Raw genomic sequence first — 24,683 nt, 5'->3', positions numbered from 1 at the left:
CTGATACTGACAGTTATCTGAATGATATTGACAGAAGGCATACTTCCGGGTTTCTACGTCAGTGACGATTGGGTAAATATACTCGTAAGTGCGTCGGGCATGTCAGTCACCACCTGGGCAGAATATTTTACAGAAAGAAGAAATCAAACGGATGAATGTATATTTCTAAAAGGATGTTAAGGGCCATCCAATGAATTTCGTTCATGTTACAACACCTACTCTTCATCACGTAAGGTAGTATAATTACAGGAAACAATAACCATGCAGAGTAGTGGTGTGCAGAGTAGTGGTGTGGTTCGGTATGGAGACTAATGTTGTAGTATACTATGCGAGGTGATGGTGTGGTGAACAGACTAGTGGTTAAATATGGAGACTTATGTTGTAGTATACTATGCAGGGTCATAGGGTGGCATACAGATTAATTTTGCGGTATGGAAAGTAAAAGTGTGGTGCGGTTTCCAGAGTAATGGTGCGGTATGCTGAGTAATGGTGCGCTATGCAGTGTAATGATGCGGTATCCAGAGTAACGGTGCGGTATGCTGAGTAATGGTGTGGTATGCAGAGTAATGGTGCGGTATGGAGAATAATGGTGTGGAATGCAGAGTAATGGTGCGGTATGCAGAATAATGGTGTAGTATGCTGAGTAATAGTGTGGTATGCAGAGTAATGGTGTGGTATGCAGGGTAATGGTGCGGTATGCTGAGTAATGGTGTGGTATGCTGAGTAATGGTGTGGTATGCAGTGTAATGGTGTGGTATGCTGAGTAATGGTGCAGTATGCTGTGTAATGGTGTGGTATGCTGAGTAATGGTGTGGTATGCAGAGTAATGGTGCGATATGCTGAGTAATGGTGTGGTATCCTGAGTAATGGTGCGGCATCCTGAGTAATGGTGCGGTATGGAGAGTAATGGTACGGTATGCAGAGTAATGGTGCGGTATGCTGAGTAATGGTGCGGCATCCTGAGTAATGGTGCGGTATGGAGAGTAATGATGTGCTATGCAGAATAATAGTGTGGTATGCTGTGCAATGGTGTGGTATGCTGAGTAATGGTGCGGTATGCAGAGTAATGGTGCGATATGCTGAGTAATGGTGTGGTATCCTGAGTAATGGTGCGGCATCCTGAGTAATGGTGCGGTATGCAGAGTAATGGTGCGGTATGCAGAGTAATGGTGCGGTATGCTGAGTAATGGTGCGGCATCCTGAGTAATGGTGCGGTATGGAGAGTAATGATGTGCTATGCAGAATAATAGTGTGGTATGCGGAGTAATGGTGCGGTATGCTGAGTAATGGTGTGGTATGGAGAGTAACGGTGCGGTATGGAGAGTAATGGTGTGGTATGCAGAGTAATGGTGCGGTATGCTGAGTAATGGTGCGGTGTGCTGGGTAATGGTGTGGTATGCTGAGTAATGGTGCGGTATGCTGAGTAATGGTGCGGTATGCTGAGCAATGTTGTCATGCGCAGAGTAATGATGCGGGATGCAGAGTAATTGTGTGGTATGCAGTGTAATTGTGTGGTATGCATAGTAATGATGCGGTGTGCTGAGTAATGGTGCGGTATGCTGAGTAATGGTGCGGTATGCTGAGCAATGGTGTGGTATGCAGAGTAACGGTGCGGATGCAGAGTAATTGTGGGGTATGCAGAGTAATGGTGTGGTATGCAGAGTAATGGTGCGGTATGCTGAGTAATGGTGTGGTATGCAGAGTAATGGTGCGGTTTGCTTAGTAATGATGCGGTATGCTTAGTAATGGTGCGGTATGCTGAGTAATGGTTCCATAGACAGAATGTGATGTTTCTGATAAAACTGCTACTTATCCTGAAACATGCTATATCTCCCTTTCGCTTTCGTAATCACTTTGTTCCCAAGAACAGCAAAGAATCACCCCTAAGCCACTTAACTGGATTCTCTGACTGTTAGATCAAAAAGGCGTCTAATCAATTGCGTCTTTAGGACATAAATCTTGTAGATTTCGTGGATTTTAGATAACAAAACGTTGAGGGCTACTAGTTTAGCTAGAACGATCCACATTACCATTACCGAAACTGCGCCGACTTACCTAGTGGACAGTGGAACATGGACTTTCTCTCAGTCTGGCATCAACAAGTCAATGTGATAAGGGCGGGTTTTATCGTCTAGCTGGAATCGTGAGTTGCGTTACTACAAAGGGTCTGGACTGGTGGATACCGAGTACCTCTGTAGCGACATCACGAAGACAACGGTTGGCGAACAATGAACCAAAGTCAGCCTTCCATGATGGACGGTAAAGAGTAATTTTAATGGAGGGCGAGTTTCGAGGCTAATGTTCCAATTTCGTGTGCTTTGGAGGCTCTGGACGGATCGTCCCAGCTGCTTTGCAGGTTCATATCTTCGTCCGTAGTCAAGGACATGTATCTCGAACAACATCCGAGCACCTGCACCTAGGGCGAGGAAGAACAGCGTCCCCTGAGTTAAGTCAAACTTCAAGCTTGAATGACCTCAACAGAGCGACGAGTTCAGGTACTTTGGTGAGCCTGAAGTCCGAACTGATGGTGAGTACGGAGCTGTTCGCTACGGCATATTTAAAGAGTGTAGATCCCTTCAGGTGTCTAGCATCATCCACATGACACACATGCTCTCCTACTTGTGAAGCTTTCACGGCCGAAAACCCCTGGCTTGCAACAAACTAGTAACACCTGGTGTAGGTGTAGCTGAAGCCCTCGCGGATTGACATGAGGCTGTCTTGTGTGTCTAGGGTGGATCCGCAGATTCGGAGACGCTGCGTTGGTTCTCCCAGAAGCTGTATTAGATCTGAAAGCCAGGTTCTCACTGGACAGTGAGGCGTGACCAAAATCAGTCGTAGGACTTTGGTCTGTGCGATTTTGTGTAGAATTAGTGGAAGCAGGAACGGTGACAGGAACGCGTACGAGCTCAGTCTCTCAAATAGAGAGTCAAGAACCCAGTGACATGAAGGTAGCAAACTGGTATCTGAAACGTGATATATGAGGGCATGGCTTTGTCCTTCGGTCAGCAGGTGGAAGGTTTCCAGTTGTAACATCAACTCTGTGAGTGGTGGTCGGAGAGGCCTGGATAAGGCATTCGCCAAGACGTTCTTTGTCCCTGGAATGTGACGGGCCTTCATCTTGAGATTGTTGTCGATTGCTCGGGGGAAAAGCTGGAACATCGGCTCCAGTAGAGGCGCTCATCTCATTCAGCCTTGTAAGAAGGCTGCTGTTGAGTTGTGGATCGTAAAGAACTGATTCCTCGTCAGATGTACCCAGTATTGAACTGCCTCGATGACAGCCTTCAATTCCGGCTGGTTTAAGCGTATAGCCCGTTCTTAAGGAGACCACGTTCCTGATGTGACCTCTTTATTGCAACATCCTTGTTAAGATGCGTCCACGAAGAGATGAAGACTGCAAAACTGGCTCTTGCAAATAGGTTCCGCTGCAGACATTCAGCTTATCTGTCCACAAACGTAGATAAGACGTCAGGCCCTGAGGGATGGAAACCTACAGACTGTCGTGATGAGGACTGAGGAAAAATTGCAGCAGTCGTAACTGCAGTCGTCCTCGGCGCGTGTTGACGTGAGCAGACCCAGTAGACACTGCCACGCTCTTATCGACAGTGGTGCGATGAGAGAATACACGCCAGGATGCTTGACCGCCGATCTTCTGGAATGGTGACGCGGTCTGGAACGGAATGAGAAGGAACTGCAGATTCTGTGATGGCTGTAGTTCCGACTTCAGATGGTTGACTAGCTAGCTCATTTGCGTCAGTAGACGGATGTCTGGCTAGATAATCGTTTTATATGATCAGATGTCGCAGTTGAGATAAATGCAGCAGCTTGAGCATGTTTAGTTTCAGAAAGAAGTCTAAGCTGAAATGCTTCATATTGAGGATGAAGTGGATCTTCTCTTTGGAGTTCTTTGAGTTCTTCTTTGGTACCAGACTGTGTTGATCCACGATCTGTGCGGCGTTCTTTGGGGGTTCTTTGAGGCGATGGCCTCAGTCAACTTGATGGGGTATCTGTGTACCTGCTGGTTGCCAGTGAAAACTTGCATCACCTTGAGCTTTTATCTTGCAACCTTCGTGCAGCACTAAAACAACTTACTCATCCTCTAGTAGTCTCCAGTTCTCCAAGTAGTAGATAGATCTTCCACGGTTGATAATTGCACAGGAACAGCTGGGTGTGATGGTATGACCAGAAGTTGACGGAAACGCGACCTCGGCCAGAGTGAGCTCTGGCGTTGTTGGATGAGTGACGAAAACCTTGAGATCTTCCACTTCAGGATAACGGATACCTCTTGTTCTTGACCTTCTATATCACTGCAAACGTGGACAGGAACTGGTTTCAAAGAATAGTCTGCCTGTACGTTGTTCATAGTCTGCACGGACTTGATCGGCATCATGTCCTTACCTTCCTGGGCCACGTCTCTGGATATCTGTCGGGTGCTGTTATAACGGTAAGGGTATTTTTCAGGCCATTATCATTTGCAGAAGCCCGTGGTCTTTCATTAAGTGCTAGATGAAGGAGGGCAGTTGAAATGACAGAGGGCTTCTGCAAATGATAATATGCGAAAGATAGCCTTACCGTTATTATAGCTAAAATGAATAGAATTTTTTTTAATGAGGATAAAAACAGCGGCATCAGTTTAGAATTATTTACTGCCAACAACAAAACGACGGAGGTCACTGACACACATTTTACAAATATAGACACGTCATAGAACAACACAGACAACGATACCATTGAGAGCGACGACATTCGACCTTGACTTTTGCTCATACTACCAGACGCCATTGTTTTCCGTGACCAACAATGTTAGACTTCAAGTCGATATTTTCATAGCTGTATGTTGTCATTTATGGTATGGTTGGCACAGGCAGGAAAGTGCATAATGGCACAGGCACATGTGACGAATGTGAGCCAGATATAGGGTCAATATTGAACCCAAGCCGTAGGTGATTGAACTTCAACAGCTGAGCTATTTATGACGTCACCTAACAACGGGCTTGATAATGGTCCGTCGTCAAGCATTTTGCGGGCATTATCAAGTTACAGTGGACGGCTCATTCCTGATAACGTTCGGTCGTTTTAATGTAATTTTTATCCATTTTAGCTATAACATCAAATAATGTAAGTGCAGTCCAGGGTTTGCATAGCAGAGGCTTCGTGTAGAGTTTCGACCATGTAGATACTGCTAGAAGACCTTGGTGACATAACAGGGTGATACCTGCCGAGGTAATTGCGAGGTGATCCGAGATACACTCTTGGTCCTTCCTCTGAGAGACAAGTACTGACAAAACAGTGGAGACTGCAAGGCGCTGATCGTGGCGTCGTTGATGGCCTGGGACCTCGCAAGTCTGAAGTACGACCTCCTTTTAGTCGAGTTGGCCAATTTCTTGTCGTCGACTCTATGGTTGCGTGATTTTGAGTTGCTGAGTTCTGAGTAATCCTCATATAACTCCGGAACCGTGGGGAATGGTTCCACGTCGTGAAACGGGAAGTATCTTGTGCTGAACGATGGGATATGTTGTCCTTGGGACCTCGTTAACCTCTCGAAGGTTGTCTTCCAAGTCTCAAGGTCATAATCTTTGATGCAATACGTCTCTGACGAGTTGGAGTCACAGTGCATCAAAGATATCGGCAAGCCACCTTCAACCCAGAATACTTTCTCAGTATAGATGGCTGGGCCCACATCTTTCATAGCCTCATTGTCCAAAACTGGAGCTATGTCTGGATAGAGTCCGCGAAGGATGCCATTGATGTAGACTGGCTGAGGGGGTGTCGTCCTATTTTTATCGGACTTAGGTAGCAGGCACTGACGACCTCGACTGTCTAGTGGAGCGGGATGCTCCTAATAGGAGTCTTCCCTTTAAAGACAGGCTGAGTTGATATCTCTGCAAGAGATGTTTTCGGGAAGAAAGGGATTCAAGTTTCCGTGTAACCCTCGAAAGGGAAAGGGAGCATGAGTGAGTGTACATACCACCTAAAATACACCTGTGAATAAATACGCACGTCCTTGTTGTTTTATTTTAACGCCACATTCACATATGTCAGTTGTCGAGAACATTGTATCTTCAAACAATAATGATAACGTTCCATGTACCTAGTGAACAGTTGCTTTCATCAGTTGATCCAGTCAAGGTCGTCGTATTGCCGGTCGGGCACTGGCGACACTGCTGGGTGGTTCCTGCTGTGGGCAGGTAGGTGCCTAGGGGACACGGGATGCACAAGTGTGACGTCACATTCAAGTACTGTCCTGCTGCACAGGTAGCTGGAAGGATATCACAGTGGGTTAGAGAGAGAGTAATGATTCTAACAAAGGTTTGGCAAGTTGTAGAAGGAATGGTTTTAACCAAGCGCAGTTTCTGAGTCGCATGATCACAAGCTTTTTCATGTTGAGTCGGGAAAATTAAGGCAAGGTACAAGATGAAGTACATACGTAGACAATCTGTGGTTTTACTGGAACCCGTGGAGAGGGTGGTGAATCCTGTTTCACACTTAGAACACTGTGTCTGTCCTGTGTTATTCTGGTATTCCCCCACTGCACATTTCTGACAGGCGTTGTCCGCAGTTCTGTACTCTCCCGCAGGACAAAGTTCTGAAATAAAACACGAATAGGTCATGTGCCACGCTCACCTGCAAATGTATAAGTCATGTGCCACTCTCTCCAACATTACTGACCCATGAAGATTCCGGGGTAGAATAGGTCTTCAGTAACCCATGCCTACCATAAAAGGCGACTATGCTTGTCGTAAGAGGCGGCTAACGGGATCGTGTGGTCACTCGCTGACTTGGTTGCCACATGTCATTTATTCCCAGTTGTGCAGATCGATCCTCATGTTGTTGATCACTGGATTGTCTGGTCTAGATGTGATTATTTACAGACCGCTGCCATATAGCTGGAATATTGCTGAGTGCGGCATAAAACTACACTCACTCACACTCACTCCACCATTACTGAAGTACACCAACAGCAGGTGTAAGTCTCACTGCAAAATATTTGTTACACTTTCGGTCTCACGCCACTAAATGTAGTGAAATGTAGACACTTCGATAACCGATTCCTTTTTGAAAGATTCGTCCTTACTCAGGCTGCAGGCAGCAGAGGCAGTTGAACCTTCTCCTTGTGTGGTCATGCCGGCATCACACTTGGTGCAGTTCTGCGTCCCCACGGCGCCTTTGTAGTACCCTGTAGGGCACGGTGTACATGTGGCGGTCTGGTGGGCAAAGTATCCGGGCTCACAGTTCACTGAATTGACAGAATAAACAGAACTTGCTATGGGATGTGTCAAGTTAATGGTAATTGTAAACCAAAAGTTACTGTGTTCTGTAATCTGATTGGTTGAAAAACATGATTAAATGTGATTGTAATCATTGTTTCTGAGGACCCGTTTCTGATAAAATGTAGTACATATAGTATTTTTCATGACACTGTTTTCAACAATACGTAGTTGTATTATGTACTGCGGCTTTTTTTGTCGGAATAGCAGTGATGTGAGAGTTAGCAGAGACAGCTGGGTGGGGGTGGGGTATCATACAAGGGACACATCTCAAATCAAATCACTATCCAAGTCCATTATTTTCGGCATGGATTTTCAGTCTTGGCATTTGTCGACCATTAGCACTATCCATCCCAGTTTTATAACGCCACTCTGTTGAGTGCAGCAAATGTCACAACTGTGCTGGAGTTTGTATGGAACTAGCGAATCGGTTAATTTCATGATGCAGCCTCTAAAAACTGCATTTGGTAAAACGGTTGGACCCTGGATTCCTAGCATATCGTTTTCTGAGTTTGAATTTGCATCTGCTAATGTAACAGACGAAATGGTAATTACAGACACAAGGAAATGGTAATCAGACATAAGGAAATGGTAATCACAGATTAAGGCATAACAAAATGGTAATCACAAATACAGGGAAATGGTAATTACAACATAAAGTATATTGTACACAAAATTGGAAGTAACTGGAAGTACCTGTGACCTAGCGCAAATAAAACAACAGCTTTTTCAGAGTATTCTAAGGCATGAGCAGGACCAAGTAACTAGGACAAAGCTTGCAGGGAACAGATAGATGTCAACATACGAATTCTGACCTTGCTGATAGACATCAACTTCACCGATGAAACTGAAATCTAGGTCTTTTTCACAGACTGACTGTTCATTGTTCACTTAAACTGTGGTGTATATATGCGATCGTTGTTAACTTAGACTGTGGTGCATACTTAGGTTTAATGTTCACTAGGACTATGGTGCATACTTAGGTTCAATGTTCACTAGGAGTGTGGTGAATACTTAGGTTCAGTGTTCACTTAACTGTTCACTAGGACTATAGTGTATATGCACCTTCATTGTTCACTAGACTCTGGTGTATGCGTAGGTTCAATGGTCACATAAACTGCGGTGTCTACCTGCGTTCATTGGTCACTTAGACTGTGCTGTATACATGTAGTCATTGGCCACTTAGACTGTGGTGTATACATGCAGTCATTGGTCACTTAGACTGTGGTGTATACATGCAGTCATTGTTCACTTAGAGAGTGGTTTATACGTACGTTCATCACAGCCGGATGCCTCTTGTGTATAGGTGCCAAACGTGGTATAGTTCTTGGAACATGGTGTGCAGGGCGTGTTGCCTCTGTTGTCCTTGTAGTACCCTTTCTGACATACATAGCATGTCTTCTCAGTCAAATTATAACCAACCCCTCGGTCACAGAACGCTGAAACAGAAGGGTGAAAATGTGACAACAGTAACCTTCAATGTGAATTCCCCAACAATGTACTTGTCGTCAAAAACGTTATCGTGGTTGTTGTTGATTGAATGACCTACTTACTGACGTTGCATAATGTTCTAGCCACTGGTGACGTCACGTTGCCCTCACACTGTGTGCAGACGGAGAACCCAGACTGGTTTTTGAAGGTGTCTTCGGGACAAAGGTCGCAATCGCCACTACTTCCCTGCTTTCCAGGACCACAGTAAACTGTAAAGACAAAGTAAAGTTGATTCTTAACGTATGCAAAAATACCAAATCTGGTATTTAGAAGGTGTGTAAAGTAATCGTTGACCCCAGCCATACATCTATAACAATAATGACAGTGACGGAGTAAACTGGGCTATCAATTCTAGCTGAACACACTACCGGGTTTGCACCGCCAAACCATTCCACAAGTCTACTCAGACGGAGCCACATATACCAATATAGACTACAGTGGTTAGCACCGCCAAACCATTCCACAAGTCTACACAGACGGATATCCACATACCAATATAGACTACAGTGGTTAGCACCGCCAAACCATTCCACAAGCCTACACAGACGGAATCCCACATACCAGTATAAACTACAGTGGTTAGCACCGCCAAACCATTCCAAAAGCCTACACAGACGGATATCCACATACAAATATAAACTACAGTGGTTAGCACCGCCAAACCATTCCACAAGCCTACACAGACGGATACCCACATACCAATATAGACTACAGTGGTTAGCACCGCCAAACCATTCCACAAGTCTACACAGACGGATACCCACATACCAATATAGATTACAGTGGTTGGCACCACCAATCCATTCCACAAGCCTACACAGACGGATACCCACATACCAATATAGACTATGTACAGTGGTTAGCACCGTCAATACATTCCACAAGTCTACACAGACGGATACCCACATACCAATATAAACTACAGTGGTTAGCACCACCAAACCATTCCACAAGTCTACACAGACGGAACCACATATACCAATATAGGCTACAGTGGTTAGCACCGCCAATCCATTCCACAAGTCTACTCAGACGGAGCCACATATACCAATATAGACTACAGTGGTTAGCACCGCCAAACCATTCCACAAACCTACACAGACGGATACCCACATACCAATATAGACTACAGTGGTTAGCACCGCCAATCCATTCCACAAGTCTACTCAGACGGAATCAGACATACCAATATAGACTACAGTGGTTAGCACCACCAAACCATTCCACAAGCCTACACAGACGGATACCCACATACCAATATAGACTACAGTGGTTAGCACCGCCAAACCATTCCACAAGCCTACACAGACGGATACCCACATACCAATATAGATTACAGTGGTTGGCACCACCAATCCATTCCACAAGCCTACACAGACGGATACCCACATACCAATATAGACTATGTACAGTGGTTAGCACCGTCAATACATTCCACAAGTCTACACAGACGGATACCCACATACCAATATAAACTACAGTGGTTAGCACCACCAAACCATTCCACAAGTCTACACAGACGGAACCACATATACCAATATAGGCTACAGTGGTTAGCACCGCCAATCCATTCCACAAGTCTACTCAGACGGAGCCACATATACCAATATAGACTACAGTGGTTAGCACCGCCAAACCATTCCACAAACCTACACAGACGGATACCCACATACCAATATAGACTACAGTGGTTAGCACCGCCAAACCATTCCACAAGTCTACTCAGACGAAGCCACATATACCAATATCGACTACAGTGGTTAGCACGACCAATCCATTCCACAAACCTACACAGACGGATACCCACATACCAATATAGACTACAGTGGTTAGCACCGCCAATTTACTCCACAAGTCTACACAGACGGAGCCTTATTGGTTGTCCATCGATCCGATGATGACTATGCTCATGTGTCAAGTCTTTTTCTTGTGTGGGCACGGCTGTGAAGGCCGATCGGCTGACGCGCATGCCGTGGGGACATAGTCACTGTCTGGGGGATCAGAGTCAGCTTGTTTGAGGTTCATCAGCTCCCCTCTTCCAATCAAATTTGTCTCGGGCTCGGGTAATGAGGGCCCGCTAGCCTGACCTGCCCATAGTATGCTGCTCTAACTGTTTGGCAGGGATGTCAGAGTGTCTTATGTTGGACTTAACATTGTCTTGGAATCCCTTGTGTGGTCTGCCTTGGTTCCTATTCCCAGAGGAAGGTTCGCCATACGTGAGCTGCTTGGACAGCTTGTGGTCATCCATCCGGATCACATAACCAACCCAACAGAGCTTGGCTTTCAGTATAATTGCCTCGATGCTCATCATATTAGCTCTATCCAGTACATCAGGGTTTGTGAACCGGTCTCGCCAGTGGATGTTCATGACTGATCGCAGACTTCTCATGTAGAGCGTCTCCACAGACGGAACCACATATAAGAATAATACATGAACTAAGCTCGATGTCAACACATAACACGGTTACCGTGGAAACACTGCCAGACAGTGGATGTTGCCTACTTGTACATTGTACATTGTCCAAATCTGAAACATATTTTACGGTGGACGTCACCTACTTGTACATTGGCCTAGTCTGTATCATGTTTTACAGTGGACCTCACCTACTTGTACATTGTCCTAGTCTGTACCGTGTTTACCGTGGTCGTCACCTTCTTGTACATTAGGTTAGACTGTACCATGTTTTACGGTGGACGTCACCTACTTGTACATTAGGTTAGACTGTACCATCTTTTACGGTGGACGTCACCTACTTGTACATTGTCCAAGACTGTACCATGTTTTACTGTGGACGTCACCTACTTGTAATTGTCTAAGTCTGTACCATGTTTGCAGTGGTTGTGACCTACTTGTACATTAGGTTAGACTGTACCATGTTTTACGGTGGACGTCGCCTACTTGTACATTAGGTTAGACTGTACCATGTTTACAGTGGACGTCACCTACTTGTACAATAGGTTAGACTGTACCATGTTTTACGGTGGACGTCACCTACTTGTAATTGTCTAAGTCTGTACCATGTTTTACGGTGGACGTCACCTACTTGTACATTGTTCAAGTCTCTACCATGTTCACAGTGGTTGTGACCTACTTGTACATTAGGTTAGACTGTACCATGTTTTACGGTGGACGTCACCTACTTGTACATTAGGTTAGACTGTACCATGTTTTACGGTGGACGTCACCTACTTGTAATTGTCTAAGTCTGTACCGTGTTTACCGTGGTCGTCACCTTCTTGTACATTAGGTTAGACTGTACCATGTTTTACGGTAGACGTCACCTACTTGTACATTGTCCAAGACTGTACCATGTTTTACTGTGGACGTTACCTACTTGCAATTGTCTAAGTCTGTACCATGTTAACAGTGGACGTTACCTACTTGCAATTGTCTAAGTCTGTACCATGTTAACAGTGGACGTCACCTACTTTTACACTGATGATGTCTGCACCATGTTGTACAGCCACTTACTTGTGCACTGATCTCGTGAAGTAGATGCGGTCAATGACGTATTCCGATCCGGGCCACAACTTTCACATTTGCTCATAGCCCGAAGTGGTTGGTACTCTCCAAATCCACATGGCTCGCAGGTACTGTTTCCGATTTTGTATCCAGGGGGGCAGTTTCCTGAAAGTAGTGTCATGTTGACTCTTATCATTATTCACAGATCCATAGTATCGTTATTTTAACTGACTAAAAAGTCACTATTGAATGTCATGAAAGTTTTCCAGTGATACTTGGTAGATAAATATGCGACACAAGGGTCGTATGCTTAAGGACGCTATCAAAAGCAGGCGAATCATCACCGTGAGCTTGAGTTTCGCCACTACCACTAGAACTAGTAATGGCAGCGGGAAGGCGTACGCATTCAGTTCTTCCCAAGACATCGACAGAGCGTCAACCGTCCAAGCTGCCGGGTCTGGTATCGGAGACACGTACACTGGAAGCTGAGCGTTGAACTTCGTGGCAAATAGGTCTATCAGTGGGCGCCCGTGAACTTGACAAATGAGCTGAAATATCTCCGGGTGAAGCGTCCACTCGGTCGGGGAAGGCTTCCCTGCTCGAGAGAGCACATTGGCTAGGACGTTTCTGCAACCCGGGATATGACAAGCTCTGACCTCGATGTCATTTGCGTCTAGGACGCTGGCTAGGCGTAACATCTGACCCAGTAGGGACTTGGATCTGGTTGTCCCTGTCTAAAAATCAGCCAAACTATCGTCGCGTTGTCTGAAACGATCAGTAGGTTGGAGTGGCGTAGCAACGACGACCAGTGGCTTACAGCTAGAATCACCGCTTCCAGTTCGAGATTGTTGATATGCCAGTTTGCTGCTACGTCGCAACAGAGCCCCGAGGCTATCCGATCGTTTAGATGCGCACCCCAACCCTGGAGTGACGCATCGACAAATAGTTCGTGATCCTGTACAAACTTGGTCAAACAAACTCTGTCGCAGACGTTCAACTGGATTGTCCACCAGCGCAGGTATTGTTGCAGATGTACCGGAAGCAAAAGGCGCGTCATAACATCGTCTGCCTGTATGTACGGGAGGAGGTACCTCTGTAACGTGAAGTGAGGAGGCTCCATCAAGTACCGATCGTTGAATGCCGCCATGTTGTGAATCATGCGCTGTTTGTCGGAGTCCTTCTTGGGAATGAGGAAGACCAGAGGCTAGAACCCTAGCAAGAGGTGTGGGTCCAGCACTTCCTCGATGACATTCTTCCCTAATAATACTTCGATGCTGTCCGCCAACAACTGATGCTGCGCCTCCGGATACACCCGTGTCGACGACTGAGATGTCAACGATGGAGGCTGTATGACCGGTAGTTTGTAGCCCTTCTTTAGAATTATGGTAACGTAGGGAACCTCGAGGATGGACCAGTTCCTCCAAAAGATGCCCAGCCTCCCACCTACTGGTGTAGAGAAAACTGGCACGGCTGGGGGCGGGAGGTCCCAGTCGTGACAGGTGACACCCTCAATGTCTTGAATAGGGGCGCTTCCCCTTCCCTCTGCCGGGAGTGGCGGGGACTTCCCTGGTTGTGTCTGATGGCTTGCGACGATCGGCTTCTATGAAGCCTTGGCCACGACCTCTTATAAAGGCAGATCTGACGGATTCCCCCCTCGGGATGTAACATCTCCTCTAACATTGCCTCTGCTGCGTGTACCCGTTTTATCACAAAAAGCAGATGAGAGGGCTTCAAACGCCGACAAAACCACCTCCATGTTCGCTAATTCAGGATGTTCCTTGTAAACTTCTGGAATGGCATTGCCGAAGAGGGCTTGTGAGAAGAAAGGAGTTTTAATAAGACGCCGTTTAAACTCTTCCTGCCCTGAGCGTGCGTCCAAAAACCCCATCCTGCGCACTACTGTCATCATCGCTAGGGATGTCCGGACATGTCCTAATAGGTCATGTAACACTTTGGCTTGAAAAAGAAAAAGTGACAACAGATGTTCCAATCGGGACTTGTTAGGTTACGTTAAATCCACAGCCACCACCGAAGTAGCTGATGCTTGTGCTGGGACAGGCTTGAGGATGCGCCGCAGCACCGTGTCAATGCCCTGTAATCTGGAGTCCTATACCATAGTCTTCTGATTTCCTCACCCAACACCGCCCCGGAGTCTGCAAAGTCGAGACTATGCACCTTGTAGTCCTGCTTCTTTGGCTTGGGCGCTCTGATCGTAGCATTTAACGATAGAATAGCAAAGTCTTTATTCAGGGAAGATATGGCATCAGCCAACATGGAATGTAGCGGGATCATGAGTTCCGGGTCCACCCTGATAGCTCTGGCGCTGTTTACCTCTGACGCCGGGGAAGGGCAATTCGGGGTCCGCCTCATAGTCGGGGGAGAAGTATTGTTCTTCGCCAGTATTCCAAGAAATGGTCGACTTGGGCTCCTGCGCCCCCTTCCTGTGCGCCGACTGTCTGGCATGAGCAGGTGACGCTGACCAGGACCGTGAACGTCAACTCCTTCTTCTGCGGTAGAGAAATCTGCTCCGACGATCCGGTGTTCTGGACAACGAACGGCGGCGCCAACATACGCTGGATGAGCTGCTCCGGGATCCGACTTCTGGATCTAGACCTCCTGATACCCGTTCGTCCTGTTCTATCACTGGTAAAAGCTGTGGCGCCCGGCGGCGCTCCAAACGCCAAACGCCGACTTCTCTACATCCAGCGTATCTGTAGCTTGAGATGCTCCCACAGGCGCCGGCGCAGGTAATCGGATGCACTCTTCTCTCAGTATTGCGTCTGTAACATCCGGGACCGGCGGAGGAGCCCTAGTCGAAGGCGCCGTCTGTCCCTAAGATACGCCTGGCATCACCTATGGGGCTGCACAGCTGCTGTAACAGATCGAAATATAAATGTGATAACAAGGATAAAGAACAAATACCCCCTACCACGTAATGGACTGATCCACTCACACGTGCAGCAGCATACTTGCAATAGACAAGTGAAATAGCTGCCACTTCGAAAAAGACAGCAAATTTACACTTATCAAGTATCTCTGTATGCTGAAATAAATTAGCATTGACATTTCATACTCATAGTTTCGTTTCTGTAACAGACAAAATTCACATTTAATGAAAATGGCGAACACGTGACAATCTCACAGTTGTAACCCTTACATTTCAACCTTCAGAATAGGTTATTGGTACTTAATAACATCCCATCAAACAGACAGGACGTGAAATGAAGAAGAAAGCATCTATGACACTTGTCACCTGCTGCTCAGCTTCTATGGAAATTGACTCACTCAGTGTGCAGTTCGTAGCACTGGTGGCGCCAGTTGACTCTGTTGTAAAATTAGCATCAGAACACGCCTCACAGACCGAGAAGCGCATCTGGGACGACCCATCATTCCAGGTTCCTCTTGGACACTGCTCACACTGGGTGCCATTGACCTGCTGGCCAGCGGCACAGAATGCTGGTTGGATAAACACATACAAGATACGGAATTACTGGAATCTCCGCAGAATGCTGGTGAGGTAAACACCATACAAGATATGGAATTAATGGAATCTCCGCAGAATGCTGGTGAGATAAACGCATACAAGATATGGAAATAGTGGAAACTCCGCAGAATACTGGTGAGATAAACACATACATGATATAAAATTAGTGGAAGCTCCGCAGGATACTGGTGAGATAAACACATACAATATATGGAATCAGTGGAATCTCCGCAGAATGCTGGTGAGATAAACGCATACAAGATATGGAAATAGTGGAAGCTCCGCAGAATACTGGTGAGATAAACACAAACAAGATATCGAATTAGTGGAAGCTCCGCAGAATGCTAGTGAGATATTCACATATAAGATATGTAATTAGTGGAAGCTCCGCAGAATGCTAGTGAGATAAACGCATACAAGATTTAGATGGAAGCTGCCTTTCACTGCAAGCAGAACTTCATACCAGACGAACACCAAATATCAATTAGAAATTGGTCATGAGTAATAAAACTTTATTGAGATGAAGTGTGTGAATGGGTCAGATTGCTGACAGTGTGCCGTGGTGTGTGAGTGGGTCATAATCGCTGACTCGTGTCGTGGTGGGTCTATGGGTCAGATTGCTGACAGTGTGTCGTGGTGTATGAGTTGGTTAGCATGCTGACAGTGTGTCGTGGTGTATGGGTTGGTTAGCTTGCTGACAGTGTGTCATGGTGTGTGATTAGGTTAGTGAGTGAGTGAGTTTAGTTTTACGTCGCACTTCCAGCTATATGGCGACGGTCTGTAAATAATTGAGTCTGGACCAGACAATCCAGTGATCAACAACATGAGCATCGATCTACGCAACTGGGAACCGATGACATGCGTCAACCAAGTCAGCGAGTCTGACCACCCGACCCTGTAGTCGCCTCTTACGCCTTACGCATAGTCGCCTTTTATGGCAAGCTTGGGTTGCTGAAGGCCTATTCTACCCCGGGACCTTCACGGGTACACACACATTCTAAGAAGAGTGTGATAACTATATTATATAGTTGCATCTAGCATAGCCTATTCTACAGGCACACTACTCAAACTCAAAGTCGCAAAGCTCTCAATTCCACCAGGATTTCAATCTGATACCGGACATGTAACTCCTCATCCTTACGCTCATCTGATCATTTAGAGGGGCAAATAGCTGACTGTGTGTCGTGATGTGTGATTGGGTCAGATAGCTGACTGTGTGTCGTGATGTGTGATTGGGTCAGATAGCTGACTGTGTGTCGTGATGTGTGATTGGGTCAGATTGCTGACTGTGTGTCGTGGAAGGTACGATGGATGGATGAGTCACTTTGCTGACATTCTGCGCGGTGGTTGAGTTAGGTAACGGAAGTCCACGGTAACCTCTTTCCATGGATGAAGTCAGTGCACATATATTGTTTCCCTCCAGTTACCTTTACAATTAGTAGCATTCACAGACCCTTCATGTTGAGTTGAGTGGCCTGTCGGGCATTCGGTACACTCCCTCTGTAGCGGTCTTGGCTGAAACTGTCCCACTGGGCATTTCGTGCATATGTTGCTGCCATTTATGTAGTTACCAGGCGGACATTCAGCTGGCAAGCAGAAACAACCAACCTATTCTCCAGAACCGACCAGGAATGCATTATTCTACTCAAAGAGACATCACATTTCAAAATGCGAAAACTGTTTACAAAATTATCAGATTATGTTTGCAGATTAGAAACAGACATATTTAAGAATGTATCTGGTTACGAAACTAATTTTTTATAATTTTTAAACCACATTGAAATATTCTGGGCCGGCGATATCATTCTAGACCGCCCTAATATTGCTTAGTCTGGCGTTAAACAATAAACAAACGCATTTGTACAGTATTCATTTGCAGCAAATTCAGGTGAATCCTTTCTTCTGTCAGCTCAGTGCGCCATGTTACACCTATCATCATTTTGGTGGAGGTGTTTACCTGGGCCGTGACGTAAGTGAAACCTATGACAAGAAAGGGTTACCTTGCAAAATATCTTATATTTGGGATTGCACGTATCACGGTAATCACAGATCCTACAGCTTGTTGGGGATTGTGTCATACCGGGGCTTCGAACAGACATCATCGGTATCGTTTCAGACTAATCTGGCAATAAGATGATACTAACGTAAGTTACAGCCGGACGACGAGGTAGTTTTAGTTCCTTCCGTGGTTTTTCCACTCGGACATTTCTCACAGCTGTCTTGCAGGTTGCGCGTCCTGAAGTAGCCCTGAGCACAATCCTTACATGATCCATCGTCCTGCAGATCAGTGCCAGAAGGACAGCCATCTGTAACATGGAACATAAACTTACCAACACTTGGATGCTAATGACATCGTCCTGATACACAGTAACGGAAAGACAGCCATCTGTAACATGGAACATAAATTGACCAACACTTGGATGCTAATGACATCGTCCTGATACACAGTGCCAGAAGGATAGTCGCCTGTATAATGGAGTGAGTGAGTGAGTTAATATATAACGTCACATAGGCAATATCTCAGCCATATCGTGACGAGAACATTTAAATGGAATGCATGCATGTAGTAAAATCTGTCAACGAAGGACAGTAAAACAACTAGAATATCACAATTGCAATTGAAACTAGCGTGGAAACTTAAAACTACCATGACTATTCGGACAATACAATATAAGAACACACTATAGATTGCCAACAACTGAAGGTAGATCACCATACTAGGGACCATGGGGACTAACAGTACCTTAGCTACCGGCATGGACCCTAGTTGGATTTACATCATCCCCTCAGCCGTTAGCAATTTAGATACAGCTAGCCTAAAAATTAAAAATACACATATACTACGATTAAGAACGGTGGAAAGTTTAAATTTACTGTGAATGTTTTGGACTTACGTACCCTCTCAAGAGGACAATAATTTTACGGTACTTTCAATTCAGGTTACTAATCTAAACTACCAATAACTAAAATGCAGCTATCTACAGACCATAATAATCAGAATTCATTCATGAAATCAATTTCTTTTAAAAATCCAATAATTAAATGAGCACTAACTGTGTTGAAAAGATCTGAAATTGTTTTTACATAAAAATATTTATCTCTTATGATGGAGAATTCAACACAGTCAAGCAGGATATGCTTGAACGTGGTTCTCTCATCACAAGGGATACAAAATGGAGGATCCTCACCTTTAAGCAAATATTTATAGGTATATCTTCTGTGGCCAATACGACATTGTCGTACAATAACCTCTTCAAATCTGGACTGACGACCCAAGTAGGTGTAACCAATATAAGGTTTTATTTCATGTAATTTATTTATACCTACTTTTGAATATATTTAAGAGCTGTTAATATGGCGTTAGCTTCAGCAGTGAAAATAGAGATATTATTTTGTAATCTAGAAGATATTGTTCTGGATCCAATGACAGTGGCACAAGCTACTGCGCCACCATCCTTGGGCCCATCTGTAAACAAAGATTTGTAATTGCTATATTTACTCTTTAATTGATTATATTCCTGTTTATATTGTAATTAGTTAGGTTCTGAGTTTTTAAATGTAGTTAATGTTAGGTCAACATGTGGCCTACCTAATTCCCAAGGAGGAGAAGAAAAAAGTCGGAAAGGAGCTATATTTTCCAGCTCAATGCCGGCAGAAGAAATAAATGGTTTAATTCTGTGCCCAAGAGGCGGAACAAGAGAAGATTTCTTGTTGTATAAATCCTCATAAAGGGGACTGAAAACAGAGTTATAGGCAGGGTTAGATTCATTGGAGTATAATTTAGTAATGTACTGTAAAGCTAACTTTATACGGCGCTGCTCAAGAGATGGTTCATCGGCTATGGAGTTCAATTCCTCAGAAAAGCAATTTTTAGCATCAGGAACGTCAGCAAAACGTTCCGGTTTAAGTTTTGTAGCACACAGTGTTTCATATAAAGCCCAGTTATCCTTTTTAAAATTCCGCCTTGATGATGGAGGAACATCAGATGGAGTTACAGCTTTTATTATAGTAGGAAAATAGTCACTTCCACCGAGGTCATCGTGGACTGACCGTTCGAATTCATTTAGGAGTTGTGAATTTGTCAGTGACAAGTCGAGAGCAGAGTAAATCCCTGTACCAGGGTGTAAATAAGTGCCAGAACCATCATTATAAATACATAAATCATTGTCAGAACAAAAGTCCTCCAACAATTTACCTTTAGCGTTTGTAGTTACACTACCCCAGAGTGGGTTGTGCCCATTTAAATCTCCCATTATAATACAGGGCATCGGGAGTTGGTCATATAGAGCTTGAAGATCAGTTTTGGCAAAGGGCGAAGGCGGCGAAATATAGAGCGAGCATAGTGTAAACGCTACATGTAAAGTAATTCTCACTGCAACAGCCTGCATATTAGTATTAAGTGTTTAGAATTTAGTATTAGTATTAGAATGGATGATTCGCCAGTGGCCCTATCACCCGGAGGGGAAAAACAATGATATGTATTAAAATGACGAAGGTCAAAGGTATCTGTTTGTTTTAAATATGTCTCTCGGAAACATATCGCTGAAGGTGTAAAATCTTGGACTAATAGATGTAATTCATGTAAATTAGTCCTCAATCCTCTGCAGTTCCACTGTAGAATATTATTGGAATAATAATAAAATCTTTTGGGCGGATTTATTGGGGATCTACCCCGCACTCTTTTGGAGGGCAACAAGCTATGTGCCCTAGAATGGACGTTTTCAGAAACGTCCATGTCTTCAAGAGACCCGTATTTATTGAACAATTGAATTTTGTTTTGTGACCCTTTAGGAGCTCTGCCACTTTGTTGTTTTGAAGCATCAGGCTTTGGCTTCGGTTTACTTTTCACCGTTTGTTGACTTTGAGACTTTGAGTGTGACTGAGATGATGTTTTGTGATCAAAAGAAGACTTTGAGGTACTAGGAAGTGATTCCTCAGTCTGTGATGACATAGCTGTGGAGAATCGCAATTTACCCAAGTCAAGGTAGTTTGGCAGCCTGTGCTTGTTTTAGAGCTACACCCCGATGATGTTTTTGCTACTGTAGCATAACTTTCTGAAAGTACAGATCGCTTTACCAGTTTTTTGGCCTCGGAAAAAAGAGACATTTTTTGGAAAATGTATTTTATTGATCTCCATTTGCTCTTTCCAAATTGTTTAGAAAATGAAGAATGGTCGCCTCAGCAATTGGTGCATTTTCTATAATCACTGTCACAATCTTCTGTTGTGTGTGTCTTCTGACCACAGTGAGCACACACAACAGACAATGTGCAAGTATTTACACCGTGTCCATATTTCTGGCATTTAAAACACCTTAGCGGGTTTGTTATGTAGGTATCAGCTGGAATGCTACAGTAGCCTGCCTTCACTGATTTGGGAGCATTAGGACATTAGAAAAAGTAAACAGATACGTGTTCGTTTTGATGGTTTCATTGTTTCTCCGAGTTGAAAAGCGCTTGACGTAGAATACACCTTGATCCTTCATTTCAGATCCTATATCAAGTTCCGACATATCATCAAACAATCGGTCTCGATCTCTAACGATACCTTTGCTTGAGTTCAAGGTTTTGTGTGCAGAGACCGTGACCGGAATGTCCACGAAAGATTTGATGTTCAACAAATTAGTTGCTTGCTGCTTTTTCCCGCACTCTACTAGCAGGGCACCTGAACGTAAGCGTCCTATGTTCTTCACATCCCCTGCAATACCTTGAATACCCTTGCTGGATACAGGAAAGGGGTTCAACTTCAACGGTGTCTTGTCAGGAGTCTCAATGACAACGAAACGCGGCCAATACTCAATCGATAGAGACGGTCTATGGTCAGTATCAACAAGGTCAATATCAAGTGGACGTTTTGGGGTTTTTTGTTGGGTTTTCATAAGCCATGGTTAGTGTAAATGGTTCATCATCCGAGCTCCCCACCCACCACGGAGAATCTCAAGGAGAATGCTAAAGTAAGCGGGCCTCCAGCTTATAGCACCAATGATACTCGGATGACATACTCTAGCAGAAGAATTAAAACATTAATAATTCCACCAACATTAATAATTCGCAGAATGTTGTGCAACATTACATACAGTAATGCTCAGGGCTTGTCGTCTAAGTGAAGTCACGGCCGAAGTGGTGTGTTGAGCAAAAGGAACACTGGTCTTGCTCCCATTGCCCTCAACCACCAGGATCCCCTCCTCCACCGACACAGGGCCGCAACCCACGGCAAACGGGTTGGTGGACCAAATATCCCCCCGGGTCCACTACGGGGGTGTCGGCGAGCTCTTGGCGTTACCCAGCACCCACCACGAGGACGTGGCTCGCCACGGGTGCCCCTGTGTAAAGGAACATGTAGTGACCAATACATGAAGTTAATGACATCGTCCTGTAACACAGTGTCAGAAGGGCAATGATCTGTAACATAGAACATAAACTGACCCAAACATGGACGTTTATGACATCGTTCTGTACCGCAGCGCCAAACAGTTCCATCGTTACCAGATGTTGGTCATAACTGACACTGCAGACCTATTTAGCAAATGGCATGAGCTAAATTGTTACCATGATCATGGATACGTATATTTTCAGATGACACTATCACAACGCTAAGCCGTCCAAGAGTATTCTCAAAGTTAACAAATGCTGGTCCGTTTGGATTTCTATCTTCTTTGGTGGACATACATGTATATTTACTCAGGCCAATTCCATTAGCAACATCAGAAACATTGACTCAACTGTACTGAATTTATATTGATATTCTGCAGCTTCAGGGGTGCAGGACATGACATCCACACACATAGAGATATGGACTTATGTAATACCTCCTCGTCGAGCATACATGCAAATATGTACATTTCTAAGATGCCAACATTTGTGCAGGTAAAATGTGTGAAGTGATTTTTACAATTGGACAGAGATATTATAGAATCAATCGGCAACTCACAACTATATTCTACATAGCTTAGGATAATCTCTTAAATACTCTTTACTCACTAAAACACTTGGCAGCACTGTCTGTTCCGTTCACTCTGGTTCTCTTGAGGACAGGACATGGGTAGCAGAACGCCTGGCCCTCCTTCTCCTGGTAGTAGTCACGTGGACATGGGCTGCATCTGCTGACTTTGAAGTACTGACCAGCTGGACATTTGTCTGAACATACAGAATGTTGATATGGGCAGGAGCAAACACAATAACATGATTAGATGAGATAGGAAGACCCCAACCCAACCTTTCCCATATCTGGCAACCAATAACCCACACATTTATGCCTTTAACATCTACGGCCCGACACACACAGAAACTGTACAATCTGATATTGGCTTTTGTTGTTCTTTTTCTTTTCTTTCCTTGATGCAGTTTAACGCTGCATTCCTTTTCAGGTAATATTCCAGCATTATGAAGGCGTAAATAATTGAAGGTGGATGAGACTGTCTTGTAATTGGCTACATGAAGATCTGTCGACGTAACTATGAAACGATGACATGTATCTATCAAATCAGAGTCTGACCATCCGAATACTGAAGAGCAATTCTAACCCTGATCTCCCTTGGTGAAAGCCTGGTGTGAACCAGTGAAGTGAAGGATGAATATTACAAACGAAACAGCATGTGGTTAAATTTTGCGAGAGGTTTAGTTTCTCATTAAAATCTGAAGAAATTTCAGTTTTACTTTTGTGCTAGATTCAAGAGCGATATATACAACCCCGTTCAAAGGGATGGTGATTCTGAGAGTGAATGTGTGAGGGTATAGATAGGCAGTTTGCGTTTGGGGGTTCTTTTACATACGGAGATATACAGCTGGTTCATGCATGGGGCTTATATCAGAGTAATCGTTCATGCCTACCGACACAGTTAGCTTGCGTCCTTGCGCCAGGTCGGAGAGTAGTCTTTACTCCACACGTCTTGCACGACGTCTGTGAGGGCGCGTCAGAGTAGGTGCCAATTGGACATAGCTCACACTGACCCAAGGTGGAGTTGAAGAAGGACCCAGGGCCACAGGCAACTGAGAGATACAGCAAGTACTCATGTCATTACCTACTCATGTCATTACCTACTCATGTCATTACCTACTCATGTCATTACCTACTCATGTCCAGGAAGTAAATATCAGTTTTCTGTCAGATCATTTGTCAAACCAGATGGTATTGATACTGTCAATATGTAGAGTATGATAGTGTCGATATGCCAGACAGCTACTCACCACAGCTGCTGGTGCCGACTGCCTCATCACAGGATGTCTTCAGGGCAACCACCACTTGGTCCTTCTGTAACATACTCTGGCCGATGTCCTGAAAACAAAAGACAGACATGTAGCCAATGACGGTCTGACAACAGCTTTGAATAACGCTGCATTAGTGATGGAAGACCTTGACTGGCACTGTAGTATTGTAGTCTGTGTTGGATGGTTGACCAAAGCCTTGAACAACGTTAATGTAAGGCGACTGAGGACATTGAGTAACAAAACAGTGATATAGCCAGTGGTGCATTTGGCCAGAGCCTTGAATAACACAACGTTAATGCAGGATGAGTGATGAGCCTGCGCCATGAACAACACAAGTGTAAGGTAAGAAGGATGAGGGCTTTGTGTACCAAAACAGTGATGTAACCGGGGAGATGCTGATTAATGTGTTGTATGGGAAAGCAGTTCAGCGGCACGATGTCGATATGATGTACAGCTCAACGTTTTTGTAAATAATTCCTTGTTTTACAGTACTAGATGAATGATAAAATAGTCAACACATCAGCTGTTTTGTTAATAACACAAGTAAATATGGTCATGATGTATGCATACGCACCCGGAACGTTTGATCATTCAAGTCATCACTCTCAATCGCAGTTATCTTAATGACCTCGTCTGGCGACAGTGTGATGCTAGCGTCATCCTTGGATATCTTATCTCTGGCAATAAAAGGAAAGGCAAACAATAACAATCATATTCTCTTTAATTTTTTTTTCATATTTCATACTAACAGAACACATGAACACCAAAATCTTCG

At 44.6% G+C, this 24,683-nt stretch overlaps 1 protein-coding gene across 1 annotated transcript in view; it reads right to left on the bottom strand.

Moving 5' to 3' along the window:
- LOC137285337 (uncharacterized) overlaps nucleotides 1–24,683 on the bottom strand; it is a 231,844-nt gene that overhangs the window by 12,886 nt on the left and 194,275 nt on the right. The window contains exons 50-62 of the mRNA XM_067817702.1: nucleotides 24,483–24,585; nucleotides 23,888–23,975; nucleotides 23,531–23,689; nucleotides 22,682–22,837; nucleotides 17,848–18,009; nucleotides 17,131–17,289; nucleotides 15,505–15,675; nucleotides 12,229–12,384; nucleotides 8,819–8,965; nucleotides 8,540–8,704; nucleotides 7,073–7,234; nucleotides 6,425–6,583; nucleotides 6,089–6,256 (exon numbers count right to left, since the gene is read on the bottom strand). Coding sequence (XP_067673803.1) covers nucleotides 6,089–6,256; nucleotides 6,425–6,583; nucleotides 7,073–7,234; nucleotides 8,540–8,704; nucleotides 8,819–8,965; nucleotides 12,229–12,384; nucleotides 15,505–15,675; nucleotides 17,131–17,289; nucleotides 17,848–18,009; nucleotides 22,682–22,837; nucleotides 23,531–23,689; nucleotides 23,888–23,975; nucleotides 24,483–24,585 — 1,955 coding nt within the window. The remainder of the gene's footprint in view (nucleotides 1–6,088; nucleotides 6,257–6,424; nucleotides 6,584–7,072; nucleotides 7,235–8,539; nucleotides 8,705–8,818; nucleotides 8,966–12,228; nucleotides 12,385–15,504; nucleotides 15,676–17,130; nucleotides 17,290–17,847; nucleotides 18,010–22,681; nucleotides 22,838–23,530; nucleotides 23,690–23,887; nucleotides 23,976–24,482; nucleotides 24,586–24,683) is intronic.

Source organism: Haliotis asinina, chromosome 5 (assembly GCF_037392515.1).
Source record: "Haliotis asinina isolate JCU_RB_2024 chromosome 5, JCU_Hal_asi_v2, whole genome shotgun sequence".
In the NCBI taxonomy this organism is placed as follows: Eukaryota; Metazoa; Mollusca; class Gastropoda; order Lepetellida; family Haliotidae; genus Haliotis; species Haliotis asinina.
Note: the sequence above shows the minus strand (reverse complement) of the source record. Positions and strands in the feature narration are given on the sequence as shown.